General features: G+C 49.4%; 1 protein-coding gene and 1 pseudogene across 1 annotated transcript in view; both read right to left on the reverse strand.

The window, feature by feature from the left end:
• Positions 1 to 16516, reverse strand: part of NIBAN1 (niban apoptosis regulator 1) — a 220614-nt gene that overhangs the window by 11162 nt on the left and 192936 nt on the right. The window contains exons 9-12 of the mRNA XM_045297990.1: positions 10850 to 11037; positions 7911 to 8072; positions 5754 to 5864; positions 3128 to 3235 (exon numbers count right to left, since the gene is read on the reverse strand). Of these exons, the coding sequence (XP_045153925.1) occupies positions 3128 to 3235; positions 5754 to 5864; positions 7911 to 8072; positions 10850 to 11037 (569 nt within the window). The remainder of the gene's footprint in view (positions 1 to 3127; positions 3236 to 5753; positions 5865 to 7910; positions 8073 to 10849; positions 11038 to 16516) is intronic.
• On the reverse strand, positions 13919 to 14529 carry LOC115872336 (annotated as a pseudogene).

Consider the following 16516-nt stretch of genomic DNA (forward strand, 5'->3'; position numbering starts at 1 on the left):
AGGGCTCTGGCTTGCAGGCAGCAGCAGGCAGCCTGTAGCAGGAACTCCGAAACAGCAGGATACCTGCCTGGTACAGGCCTCCATCATATTTGATGCGTACTGAATACTTAATGCGGAACACATACACCTTTAGAATTTGACCCCATGAAATAATTCTCGGAAAAGGAGTAATTTCTAGCTAGCTTGTACTGTTGCAGTGTGGCCAACTTTACAAAACAATGCTTCTATCTTGAGCAGAATGAATTGCGTCATATTGTGACTGCCCTGGATCAAGTAGATCAAAAGCACTGTAGGGGAGTCTTGGGGAATTTTAATTTTTTTTTTTACACCCCAGGCCATCCTAATGTGCTTTTGGACGGAAAACCATGAAGTCTAGAAAGCTGGTACGCTCCAGATTCAGAAGGAACCCTGGCGGCACGGTGACGCACCCAGCGGCTCAGCACAAGGTCAGCAGTTCGAACCGATAAGCTGCTGTAAGAAAGAAAGACGAGGCTTTCTATTCCCAGAGAGAGTTCATCTTAGAACACACAAGAACGGTCTACACTGCAGGGCCGCTATGAGTTGAAATCTACTGGATGGCCTTGGGTTGAGAAAGCAGAGACTCTTTCTGTGGAGTAGTTCATTCCCTAATTTATTGAGTCTGAATTCAGGGTTTTGGACAATCTGTTGGCACTGATACAACAGCCTTAATTAAGAAGAACTCTGGGTCCCAAGCTCTTTTGAAAGCAGTCTCCGTTGCTAGGAAATCACAAAAGCATCTTTACGTGCCTCGAGTCACTCTGCTGATTGGCGGAAAGATGAGAGCAGCCTAGAAGAAGCGTGTTCCTCGCTGGTCTGTCCGGGGAGGAAGTGTGTGGGAATAGTGTGTCCCATTGGATCTCCTCACCTCATTTCATGAAGGGGGAGAATTGTCATCTCAACCCCAGCTGATTCTTCTAAGGGGGAGGTCAGACACTTGTCACCAGTTCTCCTACCCACCTCCCCTCCCTCGAATGCTCTGCTCCTTGGCGGGCTTCAATAATCTGCCACCCTGGCCAGACCGATCAGATACTACTACTCATGATAATGGGGTGACCGGATCAGGATCCGGGATCCTGTTTGAGAAGGCTCCCCCCCTTTTAAGCGAAGGGCGACACTCAGCTCTTCGGGACCCCTGAGGACAGGTTCCTCTCACTCCCCGAGGATGAGCTCTTCCTGACCTCTGAAGGCAGGCTCTCCTTTCTTGGTCCTTGATCCTTGGCCCCACTTAGGTCTGGCTTCTGCCCTGTGTGAGCAAGTATTACAAAACTCTCCAGAGGCACCCACTCTTCCAGGAAGCCTATTGCCCCAAGGCTCTCGGCTCTCACTCTGGGTGCTGGGAACCTATCAGGCTGACTCCCGGTTCTCTGCAGCTGTTTCTCAGCATCTCAAACCCTGTCTGCTGTTACAACCTCCACACTGTTTCTCCTGGCACTGTGAAGTTCTCAGTGCTGGGTTCCTGGGTCCAAAGGATGTGCTCCACTCCTAGGTCTTATTTGTGGATGGTAGTTAGGTCCTCGCTTCCCACCTCTGGGATTGCAAAACTGAACAAGCTGTTAGGGTTTCATACACCTCATTTACATTATTAGCAATGTGTCCAGTCCCCTTAGTGGGTCACAACCACCCTATTTGCATAGTTCCACCCAATCACTTTGTGGGAGTGGCAAGACCATACATAGCCAGAAGGGCCATGTTAAGTAATCCACTGCGCTGCAAGGTGGTGGTGCAGTCCCCAAACCACTGCTGGGATTGAAGGAGAGAGGTGTCACAAAGTGATTAACATAGTGCCCAGGGCTTTATGGATTGGGCTACTAACCAGAAGGTCAGCAGTTCGAGACCAACAGCCCCTCTACAGGAGAAAGATAAAACTTTCTACTCCCATATGTTTTGACAGTCTTGGAAACCCACAGGATCAGTTCAATTCTGTTCTATACGGTTGCTGTGAGTCAGCATGGACACCAGGGAATCGAGCAACACATGGTTAAGCCCTTGACTCAAGACAAAAGGTTGGCAGGAGAATCCACCCAGAGACCACGTGCTTTTGAGAGATCACAGCCTGAAAAGCCTGCGGAGCAGCTCCGGTCTGCACACACGAGGCCATCAGGAGTCCAGCTGACTAGCTGGCAGCTAACAACAACAGTGGCCTCTCTCAATCTTAAGAATGACGCTGCCAAGGACCACTGTGGTCATCCTGTAGAGAGAAAATCTAGGCTGAGAGAGGAGAGTTGACTTGCCTGAGGCTCCCAGCCAGATATGTGGAGGAGGCAGGACATGCACCCAGAACTCTGCCTTCACAGCCCCTCGCCCAGCGTTTGCTCAGCAGACCAGCTCACACGTTCAGGAGCATGGCTGCCACAGGGTCTGGTGTTCACAGCAGATTAAATAGCTTCGTTGATCTTACCTAACAGACGTGACTGGATTTAGCAAGGTTTGGGCTAGGTGGTTAAGCCCTCAGCTACTAACAGAAAGGGCTGACAATTCAAACCCACCAGCTGCTTTGAGGCAGAGGTGATGGTCAACTCTTATACAGGTTACAGGCTCGGAAACGCTGTGTGGGAGCAGATCTATCCTGTCTTACAGGGCTCGTGTGAGTAGGAATTAACTCCCCAGCAATGAGTTTGGGTTGTTTTTTAAAGCAAGGCACACGTCCTAGTCGCATCTTTCTGTAATCATCTTGAATGAAGTGGTCAAGTGCCAGAGGAGGCATCAGACCTGCAAGTCATTCTGTGATGTTGGGCATGATGTCAATTATTAGTTTGACTTACATGCACACGTTATCCTTTGAGAGATGGGTGGAAAAATCTAGCCCGTTTCTTGTTTTTTAAGGGGAGTTTTGTTGGGGCACAGCCAGGCTCATTTGTTTCTCTTGTTGACATACTTGCTATATATTGTCTATGGCTGTCTCTCTGCTACAGTCACAACCAGCTGCACCTACATCTAGCTGAGCAGTCAGGAGCCTTTGAACCCTAAACTATTTACTTTGGACCCCAGAGCATGAAACATTTGCTGGACTAATAGTGTTGGTAAGCACGCCTTTTGATTTATATAACACTGGCTTGAACTTCATCGGCAATACAAGCAGACCCCAGAGAGCAGCCCTTCCCCTTACTGGTTTGCACGTGGACGCCAATGCCTTCTGCACGGTGGGAAGGGTGATTTGAACCAGAGCTTCTTGAAATATCTTCTTCCGGATGGTGCTGCTGTCGTAATCGTATTGCTGTCAACACAGAGATGGAAACATATGCTAAATCACAACATTGCAATCTGTTTTCATTTGCCTAAACAAACAAACAACAACAAGAAAAAACCCTCAGCCACCCACTTTCTCTCTTCCCCACACCCCCATCCCTGTCCCCAATGTCTGAGAAGCTCAAGTAGAACTGTCGGGTGGCAGGACTGCCAAGGGCCAGGTCACAGGTTCAAACCTACCAGCTGCTCTTTAGGAAGGATGATGAGGCTGTATGACCCCATAAAGAATTACTGGCTCAGAAACTGCAGTGGTTTTTAACCTTCCTAATATTGCGACCCTTTCTTACAGTTGCTCCAACCATAAAATTATTTTCGTTGCTACTTCATCACTGTGATTTTGCTACTGTGAAGAATCAGGACGCCCAACAGGGTTGCGACCCACAGGTTGAAAACTGCTGCTATACAGGGTTGCTGTGAGTCAGAATCGACTCCGTGGCAGTGCGTTTGCGTGGATTTGTCACTTCTGAGGACTTTGGCGGTGTTTTATTTCCCAAGGTCTCAAGGATCTTTCCGTGCAGGTGGAGGTGATGACGGAGAGCGGCCTATCTCACCTGCTCGGGAACTGAGGCAAGATCAAAGCAGGGCACCTTCTGCGTTACGAAGAAAGCGGAGCTTGAGTCTGTAACTTCAGCACCTCTGTCCCGGTACGTGCGTGGGAGCCATGGCCCTCCCCTTATTGCCCTCTCAGTCCCTAAAGCTGGGCCAGGGCAGTATTGATTTCCTCAAAGGGGAAGAGAGCCTATCCCCCTAAGACTGGGACATGCTCCCCACACAAGGTCAACACCCAAGAACAGAGAGGTGGTACTGACTCTGTTGGGAGCTGAACACCCAAACCTAGAGGCCCCTGTGTGATCTGTCTGTTTAAGGGGATCACACACGAGCGGGAGCACCGTCTCCTGGGTGAGCAGAATGGCTGGAGCCAGTGAGGAAGGGGTGAAGGCGTGAAAGCATTTACAACGGGAAGACACCTTGGGGTGAGATTTTAGTTTCATTCCAACAGCCAAAGGCTGTCGAGGAAAAGAAGGATGAGAACAGAAAGGGTCAACTGCCCAGTGATAAGAACCGAGGGCTAGCATTAGGAAGCAGGTGCTTTCAGTGAACTTGTCTGAGCTCAGACTGGACCCCCGCTGGCAGGACACTGCTTCAGACTGGACATAAAGCTGGACCAGAGACATGCTAAGCCCTTTGCGAGCCCCAAGTCTTCATATTGGAACCCCTCTCCCTTGCTTTTCCCTTCCCTTTCTATGCCGAAAGGATCATAAGCCATTAAACCGTGTCTCCCTTCATGCTCCCACCAAGAATGAACTTGACACTACTGTTTCTTTCAAAAGGCACCCTGGCCATTGGGTTGCCAGGATGAATACTGCTTCAAACCCCAGGGATTTGGTGGCCGGGGTTTCCTCTAGTTCCTGAGACATGAAGATCAAGGCTGCGTTCCAGCAGCCACCCGTAGGCTCTGTGAGCTGGGCGCCTGCCCCAAAGCACTGCTCCGAGGAAGGGTGGTGGTGTTGAGGGCTGAGTGACAGCCCCAAACACTGCCTGGTCCGGCAGCAGACACCGTCTTAGCCAGTGCTAGTTCTTCGCTCACCGCTGACTAGCCAGTCGCCTTTAAATGAGTCACTTTTGCTCTGAGAGAGTCCATTTCCTCATACAGGGAATGAAGAAGCGTTCTCCACAGTTCTAGTGAGGAGCCCGGGAAAGAGAACAGGTTATTTCATAGACCACCAATGCGCTAGCACCTCCTATTTTGTAGAGGGACAGTGAAAAGGAGCCCAGGCCTCAATGAGATGGAATGACAAAGTACGTCCAAGATCTTGAAGGAGGTGCACGCAGTTCATCCTCTTCCACTTGAGTCCCACTGAGTCAGCGCAGAACCAACGGCAACTAACAACAGTCTTAGTGCTTACCTGCTACAATTGTAACCATTTTGGATACTTGATACCTGTAGTCCCAAGTAAAGCCACTAGATGGCAGAACAAGCATGAAAGTCATGCTGGAACTTTCTTTTGAGAAGAAAGGAAGAGTTGTACATTGATCTTACAACCCACCCCCAGCCCCCACAGAAACGTGGGTGAAGGGAAACAGCAGACGGTGTAAAATATGAAAATAAAAGTAATGTATAAGTTATCAAGGGTTCACGAGGGTGGGAGTGTGGGGGAGGGAGGGGAAAAAAGAGGAGCTCATACCAAGGGCTCAAGCAGAAAGAAAATGTTTTGAAGAGGATAATGGCAACATATGTACAAATGTTTTCGACACAGTGGATGAATGGATTGTTATAAGAGCTGTAAGAGCCCCCAATAAAAGGATTTATTAAAATTTAAAAATAAATATTAACAATTTAAAATTAATTAAAAGAAAGGAAGGGGAGAAAGATTGGGAAGAAAAGGGAGAATGAAAAGGAGAACATGATATCTTTTACTTATTGAAAGAACCAGGGGACCCAATTCCTCGTGTGTGATTCCCAGCAATGAGAGAAATGGTTTTACCTTTAAGACTCGAAGCTTAACCTTCTCCATGGAGACTGCGGTTCCGGAGACTTCTCCGTGCAGATGTGGGGAAAGCAACTGCTCGAAGGTGAACACGGTGTTTTCCATCAGCTAGAGGCCAAAGGCAACACAGAGCAGACACCGTCAAACACTGGGCGCACTGCCCCGATCTACAACTGCTTGCGAGGGCACGTAGGGCAAGTCGCCAGACACCCCCCAAACACACACACACACACACACACACACACACACACACACACACACCGCCCCCTCCTGGCACTACCCCCAGGGTGAGACCTAGGACTGCAGGTCCTCATCCCACCCCTGGCCACGCGGGAGAGAGGGGTCTGTGCGCGGGTGCAGGCCTGCGTGTGCTTTTGTCTATTTTCAGTCCTTTCTTCCCCTCTTCTCTTCTCCCCCAGCCCTGAACTGGAGAATCCAACAAGGTCGCGGGATTGAGATGCTCACTCCACCGCGGTCTCCTCTAGTCTTACAGGCAGCCGGGTCTTAAGACCCCGAGGGGGGAGCCTACTCTCTCTACTTTTTGGCAGTTTCAGTTCTGCATCTCCAAGTTTATATGGGTGCAAACCACTCTGTAACACCTCTCTCTCTCTCTCTCTCTCCCCCCACGTTGTAGCCTCCCACCTCCCACTCGCTCTCTTTCTCTGCAAGTCTAATATGCTTTGGTGTAAGGAACCAGAAGTAGTTCTGAATTCTTATTCTTTGCAGGTGCCCCTGTTGCAATTTCAGAGGGTCCACCATGACCCAAGGGTCTTTGTTAAGCTGTTGCCCGATTTTGTTCCTGGTCCTCCCTTCATCCCACTCAGTAGTTAGATCACGATCAAATACACCTTTTCCTCTTGTCCAGCTCGACTAAAGGCAAACCAAACCAAACTCTGCTTTCTTTCCCAAGGAAGGTCCTGAGCCCACAAGATCCCGCACACACCTTCATCACAGCGTTTCCAGCACCTTCCAGGATTTATCTGAGAACCTGTTTCCCAGCAACCTCCCTGGAGGGGGATCCCTGAAGGGCCTGCCCACAGGAAGCCTCCCAGATGGCTGATTCAACTGCGAGTCCTCAGAGCCCCCAGGATCTCATCCTCTTATTGCTTGGAAAGGACGATGACCCGAGAACGCGTCTGAGCTACTCATTCCTGTTTCCTAGTGGAAAAGTGTCTTGTGAGGAAAAACGGGAGCCTACTAAATAAATTAAAATATGATGGTTATGGAGCTGTTGTTTATTTTTATTCTTAACTGGGTTAGGAAAGTAAGACACTGGTCCTCAACCTGAGCTGCGCACTAAAGAAATGACCAGAAAAAGAGACTTGGAAGTCACATCAAGGCAGACATCCCCTTTGGAGAGATGGTGGGTGCAGTCCTGAACCACGACAATACACTGGATATCAAAATAAAGCAAGCCACGGGGGTTTTGTTTCTTTGTTTGTTCCCCAGCGCCTATCAAGGTTCTGCTTACACAACACTGTAGTGGTGGTCCAGTAAGCTACACACTGCGCTGCTGACCACAGGATCGGTGGCTCAAACCCACCAGCCACTCTGTGGGACAAAGATGAGGCTGTCTGCTCCCATAAAGACTGAACATCTTGAAAGCCTACAGGGGCAGTACTACTCCATCCTGAGCCTCGCTGTGAGTGAGGACTCACTCAATGCTGTGATTCTGCTTGGCAACCCTGATGTGCAACCAAGGTTAAAACACTGATCAGACAAACCTGGTGATGCTACTCTCTCTGCAAGCTACATTCTCAATGCTGCTTAGCAGGAAGCCCTGGTGGTGCAGCAGGCTGCGGACTCAGATACCAACTGAGGGGTCGGTGGTTTGAACCCACCAGCAGCTCCCAGGAGAAAGATGTAGCAGTGGGCTTCTGTAAACATTGATAGTCTCCGAAGCCCTACGGGGCAATTCTCCTCTGTCCTTAGGTCCCTAAGAGTGTGAACCAACTCAACCGCACTGGGTTTGCACATGATGTCCATCAACTTATAAGACAGATGAGACCATCTCTAAGGACAAAACACATCTCTGTCAGCACCAGGACTGCAGGCATGCACTGCTGTCTCTGAGCGGCACCAGCACAGGCCTCATTCCCAGACCCTAATCCTTAGCCCTTGCTCCATCCTCATCCACTTGCCCCTGGCTCCCACCTCCTGCATGTAGTTCTGGGTCCTCTGGACCACCAGATCCACGTGGGGGAATCCGAAGCGGCCCTGCAGGTCCTGCAGGCGCTCCTGCAGCAGGGTGACTTGAACATAGCAGGGCTGCATCTTCGTGGAATCCAGTGAAAGACGCAGAAGCTGGTCCAGATGCTGCATTTTGTTGAAGAGAAAAAATGAAACACCTTCAGATTTAGGACCGATTATACACAAAATTCGAAACAAAGGGACACTATTTAGCAAACTGCTAACTGGTCCAGGACAGCTGGGATCAATTTGCTTATCTGGCTTCCCTCATTTTGTGGGCCCCTGGGCAGCTGGTTTGCCAGGACAGAAACTGATTGGCAGCAAAAACCACTGGGCAATGGGAAGAGTCAGGGGGGGCCCCATGTGTACAGTTCAAGGATGGGGCAGGCAGGCTCTTTGGTACACGAAAATGCTGCTGGGTCTGGGAGCCTTGAAGCCCTTCTTTAATGAGAGACATCTCTCTTAAAACAAACGCACACCCCCCTTGGCAGTCAGGTGCTCTCTGGACTCACCCCCACACCCACAATGCTGAGGCCCTTCGATGCCACCAGGGGTTCCTGCCACTGTAGGTTGCTCCATGGGCTAGTGTGGGGAGGGGCGCAACTGGACTGGGGAGAGGGCTCCCTTCTGCTGCAGTCTACATAAATGTAGGCTTCCTTCATGAGGCCGTAGGGCTTCAGCCAAAGGGCAGGATCAGACCTCACCCCCTCAAGCCCTCAAACGCAACCCACCCACTGTGAACAGCGGAAAGACCGCTGTGAATGAAACACGGGCTATTTTCCATGCGTCTCTCAAATCAACTTCAAAAATTAGATATTTGAGATTTAGAATCAGCAGAAGAGGCAGTGGAGGGGAAGCAGTGGGAAGGGAAGCAGGTGCCGGGAAGGGAAGCTGTCTGGAGGAGGTCCGTCCTCTGAGAACAGGGGTGGGGTGTGGAGTGGGAGGGAGCAATGGCAGCAGATCCCAGACAAAAGACAAAGCTTCATTGCTCAACACACACACACACACACACACACACACACACACACACACACACACGAATCAGAAGAGAGCCCAATTCCATTGTGCTCCCATGGGAATTACCCTGGGTGCTACCAATGGTTCGTGGGCTTGGCTGCTATTGGAAGGGTCAAGCTGAGTTTCGGTCCACCAGAGCTCCTTTGGGAGAAAGACTTCTCAATCTGCTGTCCCCAAACCAGCCAGGGAACCAGCCCTGTGGAGCACAGGTCTGAGGGCAGAGCCACGGGTCTGCTGACTCAATGGCACTCAGGCTGCTCAGTGAAGAAGGGCTGGATGGAGGGTCCCACGGGCATGGACTCATGATCCAGAGCCCTGGCACTCGGTGGTTAACAATGGAAGGAGATAGGTAAGGGGGAAACACGGGTCGGGTCACTGCTTTGTTCCCATCCGGCTGGTGAGAGTCTAAGTGAGTGACGTCACCCTGCTGCTGAAGGGTAAGTGGGGAGCAAGCCAAGCCCTGGGGGTGGAAATGTAAAATTGAAATCTGCTTTGAGGATGCAAATGGAACACTTGTTAACATTAGACACATAGCTACGTTTCAATTTACCGACCCCAGCCAGGAGTCTCTAAAAGCATCCGCGTGTAAGGAGATTTATTGCAGCGTTCCGGTGCCAGCCAGAGGGGAATGACTGCCTGAATCAAGGCGGATCCACACATGAAATATTAGGCCCCAGTACAAAGACGGGGTTAGAGCTAGACCGGTTAGCAGAGAGACAGTTCCATGATGGGGTTTTGAACGAGAAAAGTCGTAAGCAAAGTAGCATACCAGGGAGTTTCAGAGAGCTCGTGAAAAAATGGAATCCACAGAGAATGGAAAATGTCCACGAGCTTATTGTCGCCCCATTGTACATAGTATGCTTCCATTCTTAACAAAGCCATCTAAGAAGTAATCTGTAGATGCGTGTGTGGTGTGCGTGTGTGTGTTAAGCATGGAGAAAAGTACCGGATGATGCCTGCTAGGTGGCTAACACGCGTTGCTGGAGAGGAGGGGTGGAGCGTGGTGGGGCAGGAGAAGGAGGCGTCCAAGCAAGCAGGCAAAGGCGGCAGGGAGAAGGGCTCCTGTCTGTCGGCACTCGTGTGGTTGTCTGCATACAGAGGGGAGAAAGGACACGAAGCCGAGGTGTCCAGTGCTAACTACTGACTCGCGGGGTGACCGTGCGAGCTCTTCAGTGTAACAGCACGTCGCCCTTTCTATCTGTGCCAGGGGTTCTCACACCCTACAGTGCATCGTATGAAAACACGCACGCATTCCTGCTGCCGCCGCCACCTCCAGTGTCAGCCTCAGTCAGTCTAGGTAGGGGCCTGACATTTTCCATTTTTAAACATCAAGCAGGCGGATGTTGGCCTGTCATGAAATGATACTTTTGAAAACCAACCAACTAACAAACTTTTTCAAAGTGCGGACATGTGCTTTGGATCTGGGTCGACAAGGAGAAAACCATGCATCTGGAGAGACCAGGAGAGAGCACAGGAAGGCATCTACCAAACTGTTCACATGAGCTAATTCCGAGACTTGGAAGTGGAAGTGATTTAGGAGTGGGGGCTGGACTAGGATGTGTGGGTGTGGGTGGTGGTGCTTAGCTTTGCTGCATATAGATTCGATTACATTGCTGTATTTCTTCAAGGATGTGATTTTTCAGAACTTGAAAATCATCCATGAAGAGCATCAGGCAGCGGGATGAAAAGAAAGACGAGTGGATGGGATGAATGACTCGATGGGAGGCGGGGTCAATGGAATGGTGGGAGATGGATGGATGGGAGGGAGGGAGGGGAGAAATGGAGTGAAGACGGGTGGGCGGATGGGTGGTAGAGAAAGCCCGATGGAGAAGGCAGCCCCGGACTGGATGTAGACCATGCACGGACTGGATCCGTTTCTTCCTCACCTCCCGCAGCCGGCCACTGTCCTCGGTGGCCTGAAAGCTCTGGCTGAGCGCTTCCACCTCCTTTTCAAAGAGTGAGCGGACTTCACTGAATCCTGAGCTCACCGGCCCCATGAGCTCCTCGAGGATGGAGGCCAGGAAGGGCTGCACACTCTCCGCACAGCTTCTCCGCACCGGCTCCGCCACCATCGCTGGAGGGAGAAGAGGCCAGGAAACTGTGACTGAGGGCAAGAATCGGCTCAGGTGCACTGGAGCCAGGCCAGGACTGGAGAGTGCCCCACGGAGCCATTTAATAGGCAAAGCGAGCTCAGGCGGGCAAGCCAGACAATCGTGGTGAGGCCCCTACCCGCACTTACCAGAATGGAAAACCATCGGACACTTTGAGAATTAGAGCAAGGAGAACTCCCCCCACCAGCGCACCCCCCCACCCCCCGAAGTAGCCCTGTGCCCTGTGATGAAGCAGAGCTTCCTACTTAGTCCCCACAGCTAACGAGATGTCTGAAAACAAAGGAACAAATGCTGGCGGCCTATATATATAAACCACTATTATAGAGATTAGCTTCTAAAAACATATATAGGTTGTCTTCTAAAAACAATGGTGTTAAAATTAATTTTCTTAAGAGTTAATCAATCAGGTGCTACAACTCCATCCTTCTAAACTCAAGCTCAGTATTTTCTTAGGCAAATGGAACCAAAGTTCATTTAGTTTGCCCCCCTCCGCTCACTGCCCATCACCATACTCTAAGTCCACTAAAAATAATAATAAAATCTCTCCTTCCCAATCATCAGTGAAGAAATCGCAGAGCAGAAAACTGTAAAGAGGGATCAAAAAATAGTTTAATCACAATCACCCCATTCATGAAAGACATGTCAAGTCATTGATTTGTTTAGAAGAGGAAGAGTTGGGTGGAAATCCTGATCCGCCGCAGGAGGATCTGCAGATCTGCTAGATCTGCTAGATCTCAACCAGGCAGAAGAGCCTGGGCTGGGGGATCAACTTCAGGATCCAGCAAATGATTCAATCCCTCATCCTAGATAATGAGAGGCCAATGAACCTCTGGACACCGAAGCTCAGGTGAGCGCCTGGTGGGTGCTAGACACTGGTGAATAATCAGGGTGAGCATCCGTAGGGGCATACTTGTTCTGTCCGCAGCTTCTTTTGTATTATGACAGCAAAACTGTAATCTTGGGTGTGAAAATAAAAAGATTCTGATTCAGTGAGTCTGGGGTAGGACAGAGAAATCTGATTTGTTCTTAAATGTAGAAGTGATTCTATGATCACCCAGGTTCAGAATCAGCCACCTTGGTAGACCAGAAGGCTAGCTTTGTAGCTGTGGGAAGTCACGTGGCCTTGCCACGCTATCAAGGAACTGAAGGGGGAGCCACAAACCCCTCTAGGTGCCAGTTCCTCCATCTGGGGAGGGACCAGGAGGAGACCCAGAGATGGGAGGTGCCCTCACCCTAATTTGCAGAACCTAGACTACAATTTGTTTCTTTCTTAACTGTACTATCGCCAAATAACGATTAAAATGAGATGACTGAGGACATTTTTATTTGATAACAGAGATTTTTCACAGTTGAGAAGGAGCAGATGTGGATCTTATTCTGAGAATCTGAGATGATATAGACTACTGTAACGTTCACAAATATTTGGGATATAAAAACATTGAATGATCATGGAATTATTGGGGAAAAGCTTAGAGGCTTGATTCAAGGATAGTTGATTTTGAATTGCATTATTTAAATATAAATAATCTATGAGTGTTTTAAAATGGATTGCTTGATACCAAAATGCAAAATTGTTTGTCAGGAAAATAAAAGAACCCACTAAATAAATTAACTTAGAGAAGAACTATTTGAAAAATGTGTACACTTGATTATCTTACTGTTGTTTTCTTTATGCCACACAAGTATGTGAATCGATATTGATGACCAGGAGATAGACTATTAAGGTGTTTGTTTTGTTTTTTGTGAAAACAATTACGACAGAGTACCTTCATATTTTAAAAAAAACCAACCATCTTTAGAAGAATGAAAAGGTTTGAAAGGTTATACCACCCTAGCAACGTCACAGGACAGAGGGGACCTGCTCCACAGGGTTTCTAAGGCTCTAAACCTTTGAAAAGGCAGACTGCCTCGTTTTCCTTCTGTGGAGCAGCTGGGAGGTTCGAAGCGCCAACCTTTTGGTTATCAACAGTGCACTGTAACCAATGTATCGGCAGAACCCCTAAAGTGTAAATAAAATAGCAAAACAAAACCTACTGCCATCACGTTGATTCTGACTCCCCCAGACGCGACAGGACAGGATAGAACTGGCCCGGGCGTTTCCAGCGCTGTAAATCATGACCGGAGCAGACTGCCTCATCTTTCTCTCACCAAGCAGTGGGTGGCTTCAGACCCCAGCTTTTCAATTAGCACCCAGGCACTTCAAAGCTGTACCCCCAGGGTTCCTTGAAAGGGTATACAGCAGAGTTTTACGAGTAGATATCTCTGAAAGGCAGAATCTGAACATTTCCATATTTCAGCGTTGCATTATGTATCCTGCAATAACATGTACCTAAGGTTTGGTTCCCCTTTTCCACATTCTGTCAGTGCAGTGTGATTTGGGAGGAAACGAAGAAGGAAATGGTCTAGGGATGGATCACTTACTGGCCGTCTCTTTTTTTAGTAGGAAAGGTATTTTAAAGGTGGCTTTGTGAGATAGGATGTGCTATGGTGAGGTCTTTACTTTTCAGGGACTGCAGAAGACAGGGAGTCGTTTTTACTTCCTTGGTTCTGGAGGGGCTCACAGCATGGCTTTGTACCATTTTGTATCGGAATTTCTTCTGGGAAACAAGCACCGTCCCCACATGAGGGATTCCAGGGGTCACAGAAGAGCAGATGCTATTAAATCATGGAGGGACAGACTCGAACCTGCCGTCGGACAGTTTTAGAATCATCTTGAGAGGGAATATCCTGGGGTGTAGATTCACCAAGTTTCCTAAGAGCTGCTGCAATCAAACATGGTGTTCATATATTCCATTGAGTGCCTATTATTTTTCCTTCCTTTCCATCCAGGAATAGTGGGTTTCTTTATAAAGTTGGCCTGCATCCAGGGTTTAATGAGGCTAGATCAAATTCAAGTCACTGTAAGTCAAATCCAAGGCCAACACCAAGGGCTTCTATGAAGCTTCTCTCAGTGCCCAATTCCCTCTAAGACCTACCTCGCTGAGCCCATTCATCCTCAAAGCTTCTGACTGCTCCCCACTCTTCATTGGGGAACTTTCCATCGTATGGAAGAGTTCTGGAATGGGCCCACAACCCGGAAAACCAATCGTCGTTGTTATGCCAAGCCTGCCGCATAACTTAGGTTCAGAAGCAAGCACAGCGCAGTCTTCTTGCTGTGAGGCGTGAAGGTTGAAATCGGGACGCAGATTTAGCGAGTCCTTTGCAAGAACTGGCTTTCCTTCCACTGCTCTTTGCAAAGGAATATTGTTCTAACGGGTGTTCTATTACTCAGCCATCAATTTCCTTATCATCAGACGACCAGGCGTGGCTGCCTTATTAGCATTCTGTGCAAAAAGGAACTGGCTGATACCCTCCTTTGCCACAGGCTGGATCAATTGCACTGCCAGCGGCCACTCAACTCTTCCCAGCAGGGCAGGGAGGTGTGGCAGAAAAAGACCCAGTGTGGGGGTCTCCATTGCTGGCAAAAGACCTCACTGCCTCCTCTGGGCTTGGAAGGCAGGGACAACTCTGTAGTTGATTTTTGATATCCATGATAGCTATGTTTCAGAGTCAGCATGAACCCCAACTTAGTTAATCCTCAACTGCTAGTCCCTAGTTCTCAATCTGTGGTCGTGAACCCTTTGGGGGTCGAACAACCCTTTCACAGAGGTCGCCCGATTCATAACAGTAGCAAAATTACAGTTATGAAGTAGCAAGAAAATGATTTTATGGTTGGGGTGGTCACCACCACATGAGGAACTGCAAAAGGGCCGCAGCATTCGGAAGGTTGAGAACCACTGCCTTAGAGAAACAGGGGCCCAGCCTCTGTTCATAACATTTTTGTCAACCAATCAATATCTAACCTTGTTTTATATCTCTTTTTGTTTAAAGACGCCTTATTTAATAGAAAGGCGCCCTAGTGGATTCGTAGCTAATGCTTTGGGTCAGTAGTTTGAACCCACCCGTGGCTCTGAGGGAGAAAGATGGAACTTTCTGCGTGTAAAGATGTACAGCCTCAGAAACCCTCCATAAGGTCACTGTGAGCCAGAATTGACTGACAGCAGTGGGTCGAGTTTGGGTCTGGTGTTTTATAGAGTCGACTCCATCGCATTGAACTCACAGCCAGGAGCACCATAAGCCACGCCTGCACGATTCTCGTCTCGCCTTTGTAAGGACCATCACCGGCTTCTTACACTGAGGCACGTTAGCACTCTACTTGGGCCCGCTTTGAAACACAAAATCACCACCAAGAAGCACAAAACAGACCGCGAAAAGCACACTCGTGCACAGTACAAGGGCTGTAACCAGACGCAGAGCTGCGCCTTACTCAGTCTCAGCTGGGAGCCTGCACTTCAGACACCTGGAACTCTTCCTGGCTCTGCACATGCGCTGGTCTGCGGGGACTGTGAAAGCAGCTGGGTACTGATTTGGGGTCACACATTGATGTCCTTGAATGATGGTGCTGGCGGAGAATATTAACTATACCGTGGACAGCCAGATGAACACCAGCTCTGTCGTGGAGGAAACCCAGCCCAAAGCCATTTGCCCCTGTGCCGCAGCCCGCGCTCTGGCCCTGTTCACAGGATTCCTCTGACCTGTGCCCCATTGCCTCCCCCTCCGCCCCTCCACATTCTGCTCACGCTCCAAGGTCAGGTCTGAGTTTACCGACTTGGGAAAGCCCAGTGACCCCAAGCGTCCTGAACTCTGCTCTCTGACTCGCCTTACGCCCCACCCGTGGATGCGCCACTATTTTTCAAGCCCACGGAGATGCTGTTGTGAGAAATACTGTGTTTATGACACATCAACTCATAAGCCTTCTGGAAGCCGAGGCGGCGGCTGAACAGCAGTTGGGCAGTGATTTACGGTGAGAATGCAGGCTGCAAGCTGATGGGTGGGAGGCGGCCTCTGCCACCCACCACCTCTTGAATCGGGGCTGTCTGTGCCGAAACACTGCGATCACAAGTAGTTCCTGCTCAGGGTCCGGGTGAGAGCTGCATGCATTAACTAGGTGGGAGCGGCTTCGTCCACAGTACCCTGGAGGTATTCATCCCGTCACCTCGGCCCTCAGGGCTGCTGGCTTTATAATTTCCCCCACCAACACCCCCAGAACATGATTCCAGATGGGGCGCTCTCAGCGCTTTGCAGAGTGGGCGTGGGATCAGCCTCCAGGTTGGGCATCACTGTGCCCTTCCCTCGCGTCTGACTTGTAAGTCATGCCCTCCTCAACTTGTAAGATCAAGGCACCATCTTTGATTCACAGGAGCAGAATAAATGCTCCCTGGAAAAATCAGTAATTATGGGGCAGAATGGAAGAAGGCCCACTGCTTTGCTTTCCTTTCAGAAACTGTACAGGAAGAAATGGAGGAACCACTACTAATACTCCCTTCAAAAATAAATTATTTTAAAAATCCTCAACCTTGTATAATGCAGGCTAAAGTATACTTCCTGTTAAGAATGTGGAGA

This window comes from Echinops telfairi, unplaced genomic scaffold (assembly GCF_000313985.2).
Source record: "Echinops telfairi isolate 266 unplaced genomic scaffold, ASM31398v2 ScPeMD7_7424;HRSCAF=8462, whole genome shotgun sequence".
In the NCBI taxonomy this organism is placed as follows: Eukaryota; Metazoa; Chordata; class Mammalia; order Afrosoricida; family Tenrecidae; genus Echinops; species Echinops telfairi.